The sequence below is a fragment of the Mesitornis unicolor genome, unplaced genomic scaffold, assembly GCF_000695765.1.
Source record: "Mesitornis unicolor isolate BGI_N332 unplaced genomic scaffold, ASM69576v1 scaffold51483, whole genome shotgun sequence".
In the NCBI taxonomy this organism is placed as follows: domain Eukaryota; kingdom Metazoa; phylum Chordata; class Aves; order Mesitornithiformes; family Mesitornithidae; genus Mesitornis; species Mesitornis unicolor.
In genome coordinates, this window is record NW_010177677.1 from 773 (window position 1) to 9,180 (window position 8,408).

Sequence of the window (8,408 nt, forward strand, 5' to 3'; positions counted from 1 at the left end):
CATATTTAATGTCTGCCCATACCATGAAGAGAGGGCTGAAGAGTATCACAGTAAAAATGGGGTAAAGAGTGGGCTGGAGTCCAAATGAGTTATTGTAACAGTTTGCAAATCTGTTTGCTCATGTCTGATTTGAGGTTTAGATTTATTGCTTAGGATCCTGCTCCTACAAAAACCCATGTTCATACATACCTTGTGAGTAGTGATATTTATATCCTAAAGTCTGTGCAGTATAAAGGCATTTTTTTCTGCCTAGTCAGAAGGCCTGTATTGTTCATCTAAAGTGAAATGCGATTAGTCTAATTTCACAGATTAGGAAACAATCAGGTAAAAGTAGAGAAGGAGAACATAAAGTCTTCTAAGTTTCTAATTCCTTATAAGAAGTCTCATTTTTTTGTTCTTAATTGCAGGTAGCCCTACTGTTTCTGGTATGTCAGATATGGATTATCCTTTGCAAGGACCGGGTTTGCTGTCAATACCTAATCTTCCAGAGATCAGCTCAGTACGCAGAGTCCCACTTCCCCCAGAGCTAGTGGAGCATTTTGGACGTATCCTTATGAAAAATAATATGTTACATTGTGCAAGTCATAAAATTAGAAATGAGATTTTTATTTTTTTTACTGTAATCTTCTCCAATCTTTCTGTCAAAATTCTAGTAAAGAACTTTGATATTGTTCACATTGCCTTCATAAGCCTCCAAGTGGTAACAAGGTCCATTTATGTAGAGTTGCTGGTGGAATTAGTTTCTGCATGAAGTTTAAATGTTTATGATACATAGTTTATGTACTCCTGTATGTAAAGTAATACTATTTAAAAAAAATGCTCAAGAGGACATTTTGCCTCTGCTAGCCAAAATGCATTTAGTCCTTACATCAGCAGTCTTTCAGATATGCAGTGCAATTGTATGATGGGAGTATTTCCAGAAATCAGCAGAGCTTGGCTGACCATTGACAGTGACATTTTTATCTGGAACTACGAAGATGGGTATGTAGAGAACACGTTCCTGATGCTACTCGATTGGTATCATACTGGAATTAAGCAACTGCAGTAATGGGAGATTTTTACCGGTAGCATAAACAAGTGCTATTCAGTTTAACTTACATTTAAGTTTTAAATGTAACTAACTAACATTTAGGTTTTACTAAAACATTTGAATAATAAGTGATTAAGGATGTTTAAGGGTTAGTAATATTGCTACCAAATCATTCAGAGATGAAAGAAAGGAAAATGCAATTGCTTAGGGTTGGGCATAACTAATATTCTAAAGTTATTGCTGTATTTATGCTAGGGCTTTGCTTATGCCAAAAAAATAGGAAAAAATACTCACTGACTATCTAAGTAGATTTGGTAAATACTCTGATGCATGTGCAGTGGCCAATCGCTCCGACAATCGCAATACAGCATTATTACTTTGAAGTATTGTGATTGAAGCTGTCCTGCCTAACTTATTTTAAGGATGATTAAAACTGAAAATAATTTCATTGTATTTTCAAATGGCATAGATATATTTCTAATTTGCAGGTCTACTTCTTTATTTGTCTCTATAGAAAGAATTCTTTTAGCAAGAATTGCTTTATACATGCTTTTGAATTTCCTAAGATTGAAGTTCAGATTGTGGCACACATAGCTCCTATCCATACATTTGCACTCTGTCACAGTTGTAGTCAATACGTTCCCCAAATAAACAACACTACATGCCATTAATCTTGCTGGGGAAGAGGTTGGCAATTTTTTTGTAGATAATTTTCATGGGGAAAAAAAAAAGCCATATGAGTTCCCCCTCTTGATGTTAATCAGCATTGCAGATGCTGCATTGTGTAATTCAGTGCAAACTCTATGAATTAACAAATCCACAGATACAAAATACTGCAGTTGGGTTTCAGGTTTGAAACTCAGCTGCAGGGACTCCAGGCAGCTCAAATGATTGCCTGTATAGTTTTGCTGTGAAATGTCTGTGTCGTTCCGTTCTGCTCAACCTGCTTCCACCTAAAGTAAAAAATGTAGATGGCTTCAGAGTGTTAAAATAAGTATTAATAATTTTTAAACATACAGAGTCTGATTTTATTTACTTTGTGGTACTACGTGACAAGTTTTATGGAGGTGCGGTTTTTTTCTGCTTGTTGACAGAGGAGATCTGGCTTATTTTGATGGCCTCAGTGAAACTATTCTTGCAGTGGGTCTTGTAAAGCCAAAGGCAGGTAAGGAGTACATGGCAGTGACTAGAATTAAGCAGTTACTGAATCTTCCAAATATGTTTTTCATATACACTTACTTGAAAATCTGTGGTCTGTATATATGTATACACAAGATGTGGATTTGTTTCATTTTTAGAGACATTATGAAATTAATTATAAGCCAAAAATAATGTATTGTTTTAACAGTCATTTCCACTGATAAGCTTGCAAATAATTTGCTACATTGTACTCTTAGTATTTGTAAATTTATAAATTTGCACATTCAAGTCATAACTTCCAATGAGATCATGCTTTCTAGCTCTTCCAGTTCTTTTAGTAGCTACTACTTAGATAACATTGAATTCAAAGTTGAATTTACAATAGGGTTAAATTTAAAAGAAGTGTGTTTATAAGAAAAATGTAATTTTAAGTATCCTGTTTTTCATTAACTGGAAGCTGAACTGCTGACTGATTATCCTTTCTAATTCTACAGTTTAGTTTCACAGATCATTAGATCTTAAATGTGACTATTCCCTCTAATCAGTCGACGTGTCTTTGCATTGGATACACTGGAAACATCATTCTGATCTGAGAAGTTAGCTGCAAATTAAATTTTATTTTCTCCCCTTCCTTAGGTATCTTCCAGCCTCATGTACGACACTTACTTGTTCTGGCTACGCCCGTAGATATCGTGATTTTGGGGCTCAGTTGTGCTAATATACAAGCAGGTGATTCTCTTTTTGACCCTCGTTTTCAGTTGTGCATTAAGTATTCATGGCTGTTTTACTAGTAGCCATTTAAAGAAAAGCAGTTAAAAAATCCCAACAGACCAAGACCATGTGCTAAGCACCTCATTAATTTTGAAATCATGTTACAGACAGGGAAATAATTTTTATGGGATGTGCACTTGCGGGATCCTGGACTCCCATAGGAGCACTGAGTTACATTATTCACCTGTTTAACATAAAGAGATTTTGAAATAGGTACTCCTGTTAATTAAACTGCATGTTGAAGAGGGAGAGAAGGGCATAAATTTTGGAATGGGTGAATACAATTCATTAACCTCGTTGGCATTTGTATGCCAACCACAGAAATTGAGAATGTGATACCATTTTTTAATGCTATATATGTTAACAGAGGAAATACACAGTTGTATTGTAAAAGTGAGAGGATTACAATGTTTTGCTGCCATTTTTATATATTTTTTACATTTTTATATCTTTTTATCTTGATATGCAAGAGAAAAATAGAGATCTGTGTTTTAAACTTGTGATTTAGACATGTCTGATGTACAGAAATTAAAAAAAAAATATTTCCTTACTTAGAAACTTACACAGAGAATTTACTTTAGTTTTCTAAAAAACAGATTTGTTACTCTGCAGATCACTTTGGAGAACAACTATTACAGAATCTGTTCAGAAATAATGAAACTTGCTGTAATTTTTCTTGTTTTCCAAAATGCTTATTACAGACCTGAGAACATTTATGAGAACATCCTAAAAACTAAAGAGGATTTCTTTATTTGTGTATTTCTCTATTTATTTAAGGTACTGGATCACTCAATGACAGTATGTCTGGTGGAATGCAGTTCCTTCCAGACCCCCTCTATTCACTCCCTACTGACAATACTTACATTCTGGCAATAACATCCACTGATAATGGGCGTATCTTTTTGGCTGGAAAGGATGGCTGCTTATACGAAGTAGCATACCAGGTGACTATGGGTTTTACACACAGACATTTTTCATTGTTTAATGGTTGTAGGATCTGGGCACTGGAAGTTCTAAAACATATCATGTTTGCCATCTTTTTTCTTCCATAATTATGTTGCATGACTTGGTTGCGCAACAGCTTCTACATCATAGTGTAGATGTATTTTCTTTTAAGAAGTAGTATTTATATGTGGAACAGCAACGCAACTTTGGAGAACAAAAAAAAAGTAAAATTGTGACATCCAACACGTTCTTTGATGTAAAATTTTCCTTTTATCATCACCTGTTTCTTTCAATTGACTAGAACAACTTTTTCAATTAAACCAATGGTGTGTAGGTAGGTTTTTACATGTTTTCATACTTGTACTGTTAACATATTTTAGTATAACTACTAGTTTGGGTTTGGTTTTGTTTTGTTTTGTGTTTCTTTCAACACTGTATTTGTTTTAAATTGTAGGCTGAAGCAGGCTGGTTTAGCCAGCGCTGCAGAAAAATTAATCATTCAAAGAGTGCGCTGTCTTTCCTTATTCCTTCATTGCTACAGTTCACATTCTCAGAGGATGGTAAGTACTGATGTTAGACTTAGCAGTAACTTAATGTAACCTTTTAAATTATACTGAACAGATTGAAGAGTTTTCAGAGCATTTAGTTACTGTCAGTGAAACTTGCAGTGGTTGACTATTATAAAAATCGAGTCACTTCTTCGTGTGTCTCATTCAGGATATAGATACCAAAGTCTGCAAAGTGTGACATTTCTGACTGAAGTTACTGTTCTGTAGTGCAAAATTAACATGTGTTTAGTGGGATCACTGCAAACAGTACAATCTTTAAGTAAATAATTTTACCCTGTTTTACTGGTTAGTGAAAAATTTTGAAATGATTATATATTTTTTATTTTAACTTTTCTAATAATTGTGTGAAATTGATTGCTGTTTTAAATCACTTATAGTAGGAGTTCTGTGTGAGACTCCTGCAGTTTTTGTTAGCTCACAATTAATTATTTTATAGATACTGTCTCAAACTTGTTTTCACTAAATCTACTGTTGATTAGCTGGTTTTCCTTTTTACTTCTCTCTCCCCAGATCCTGTCGTTCAAATTGCCATTGACAACTCTCGTAATACCTTACACACCCGCTCAGAAAAAGGAATGCTGCAAGTATGTGACTTCTTCTAGTGACTATTGGCTATGTTACTTATGTGTATATAACTATTGAAGTTTTCCTTAATACCTGGAAATTCTTGGTATGTATGTCAGGATGTTATTCAAGTTTATCTTTTTGTGTGTGCTGAAGGCCTGAATTAATTTCTTCTGAGGAAAGAGTAGTCCTTTGATCTTCCCTTCAATTATATGGAAACATGAGGAAGAAATAAAAATAGAGTTTTGAGTTGCTGCTTGATAGATGATCTGTATAAATTAATTCAACCATAAATCACTAAGTTGTTGTATTGAATTGCAGGTTTATGATTTGGGACAAGATGGTCAAGGAATGACCAGGGTTGCTTCTCTTTCACAAAATGCTATAGTTTCTGCTGCTGGGAGCATTGCAAGGTATATTTATGACAATTATAAGAGGCTTCTTTAAGGCCAGTATTTTTAAAGAAGGTTGTCTGCTTATTGCTTTGGATTGTAAGAGTATGGAGGTTTTTTGGTTTTGTTTTTTAGAACAATAGATCGTTCTGTATTCAAGCCTATTGTTCAAATAGCAGTGATTGAAAATTCTGAATCTATAGACTGTCAGCTACTAGCAATCACACATGCAGGTAAGAAAGCAATGCTAATTCTGCCCCCTCCCCCTAGTTTTAAACTGATAAATGGCATCTGCACAGTTTAGCAAAATTGTGACTTTTTTATCTTTTGTTCAGGTGTCCGACTGTATTTTAGTACATCACAATTTAAGCATCCAACAGCTCGTCCCTCCATGTTAACCTTGGTTCATGTCCGTTTGCCACCTGGATTTTCAGCTGCTTCTAATGTAGAGAAGCCCGCAAAGGTTCATAGAGCTCTTTATAGCAAAGGTAAGCAGTGGAACATGGCTCAGATGGTACTGGTTTGGGGGTTTTTTTTGTGACAGTTACTATCAGACTGTTTTTACGTTGAAGAGTTTGAAGCAGTAGGAATAACTGGAAACAAAGCGTGGCTTCTGCGTCTTAGTGGGAGAGCTTTTGGAAGTGGAACATTGTCACATTTTTCAGAATTTACTTCTGCAAGATGCACTGTTAAAAAAGAGAATTCTGTTGCTTTTATTTTAAACTCATTTAGCTAAAGATAACATAACACAACAAAGAGCTGCCAGACAGTTCCAATTCTGTGTGACTTCTGATTGTAGGCTGAATTTTTAAAAGTGCTGCAGAAATGCAGGGAAGAAATGTCTCTCTGTTGCTGACTCTTTTAGTCATACATACTGATTTTTATCTTTGAAGTAATTTCCAGATGTTTTTTCATCCATGGTCTGTTTAAACATCTAATTTTTGAGGTACGTTCTACCTATTTTAGCTCATTTTCGTTTGTACGTTTTAGAGTAGATGGCAAATGGTGTTAAAAGTAACCTGGAAAACTCTATGACATAGAAACACAGAAGATATTATTTGCAATTCAAATTGTATGATTAGGCCAGATTTTTACTAAATAAGGAATAAATGAATGAATTTTCATCTAATGCATGATTATTGCTTCTAATACAAACTTAACATCTCTGTTCTTGCTAGGGGTTCTGCTGATGGCAGCTTCAGAAAATGAGGATAATGACATCCTGTGGTGTATCAATCATGATTCTTTCCCTTTTCAAAAGCCAATGATGGAAACACAGGTACTAAAGCAAACTTCTATGCAATTTTTATGAAATCTAGATATTATTTTTTCCTTTCTCATAACAGATACTTGAATAATGCTATCTGCAAGAAATGGGTAGTTCACAGAAAACTTCCATGAGGAGTATGGAAACGCTTACAAAGCTACTAATTAGTAAGCTTCAAAGAAAAAAAATAGTGGGTTGTTTTGTCAGTGAATAAGAACTAACCTTTTAATAGGAAATCCTAGTTCAGCCACACTTTCTAGCTTGATGCAAGCTATGTATCAAAGCAATTGCCTCGACTTCTAAGACTTGACTTCTAATTAGCATATTTGAAAGTACTGTGTATAGCATATTGCATATTTTGCATAAGGACTTGAAGACGGGGTTCACAGTCCATAGCAGTTTTCATTGATGAGGATAAAATTTGCGAAGATTGTTTAAAATGTAGGTGCTAGAGAATTTGGGTTTCTTTATTTAAACTGATATGCCACATCTTTATTAAATTTCAGTCATTACTAATGTCTTTATTATTTCATTGTATTTTTTCTGATTTTCATGATTGTCACACTAGTGCATTTGTAGTAGGGATTTGGAAGGGAGTAGTTTCATTATGCATCAGTTCAGGGAGAACATTTCATGTATTCCAGCTCTGAAGGTAGGGTGAAATCTTTTCCTGAAGTAGAGTGACATGTCAAAAACAGCATTATTGGAGAGTGATACAGTGGTAGAGCTGAAGTGAATAGAGAGACTGTGTAAGTTAGAAGTTTGAGTCAGGTTTTGATTTCTCTACTGTTTTAATAACTTACAAAGAAGCTTTATAATTAGTCCAGTTCCTTTCGCTGCAAAATGGTACACATAAATATCCCAAGTGCTGACTTCTCTTTTTTTACCTAGGGATTTGACAGCTAGGTTTCCCAAACACAACTGCAGCCTGTTCTTGAGCAGTGGTTTTGCCTTGTTGACATACAGTGTTTTCTAGAATGTCTTTGGAATGTTTTTTGTGGTGTGTTCTTGAGTTGTATTTGAAGTACTGCTGCCAACTGTGAAAGTTTTAAACCTTTATGATTCAGTTGCAGCATTTGTTGACTCTTTAAGAAATAATTTAAATTCATGATACTCTTGGTACTTAGTGCTGTTATGGCTTGCAGATTGTTGCTGTTTATATTATAGCAGCAATAAGGGATCCCACTTTTTAAGTTGTTTTACATTTAAATACAAAATATTATCCCTGTTCCCCAAAAGAAGCAATGTATTATTGCATGTCTCCCAAAAGCAGCAGTGTGTGTGTATTTATACGTGAATTTGGTGGTAACCTTCTGTTAGACAATGCAAGAACTTGCTTATGTTCTTTGGATTTTCTTGTGTCAAATGAAGTTTCTATTCTGTGTAATTTTAAATGGTAAATAGTGAAGTATCAACATGATTGTACAAAAACCATGTGTGTTACTGAACTTCGGATAATATCTATCTGTTGTTCAGATGACCACCCGTGTTGATGGACATTCTTGGGCTCTTTCGGCTATTGATGAACTTAAAGTTCAGAAGATTGTAACACCTCTAAATAAAGACATTATTCCAATAACTGATTCACCAGTTGTTGTGCAGCAACACATGCTGCCACCTAAGAAGTTTGTTCTGCTTTCAGCCCAGGTGAGTGTTACTTTTCTTAATGTAGGAAATCAGAAGAGTAAGTATAAAGTTTGAATCACACAGAATTACAGAACGTTAGGGAT

At 34.7% G+C, this 8,408-nt stretch overlaps 1 protein-coding gene across 1 annotated transcript; it reads left to right on the plus strand.

The window, feature by feature from the left end:
• Nucleotides 1-407: 407 nt before the first annotated feature.
• LOC104538823 (nuclear pore complex protein Nup155-like) lies at nucleotides 408-8,379 on the plus strand (the record flags this gene model as incomplete). Its single annotated transcript, XM_010182166.1, has 12 exons — nucleotides 408-545; nucleotides 885-981; nucleotides 2,125-2,195; nucleotides 2,807-2,899; nucleotides 3,719-3,885; nucleotides 4,341-4,446; nucleotides 4,966-5,039; nucleotides 5,341-5,432; nucleotides 5,547-5,644; nucleotides 5,747-5,899; nucleotides 6,590-6,690; nucleotides 8,155-8,379. Coding segments are annotated over 12 exons (1,415 nt in total), but the record flags the coding sequence as incomplete, so codon positions are not given.
• Nucleotides 8,380-8,408: the final 29 nt, after the last annotated feature.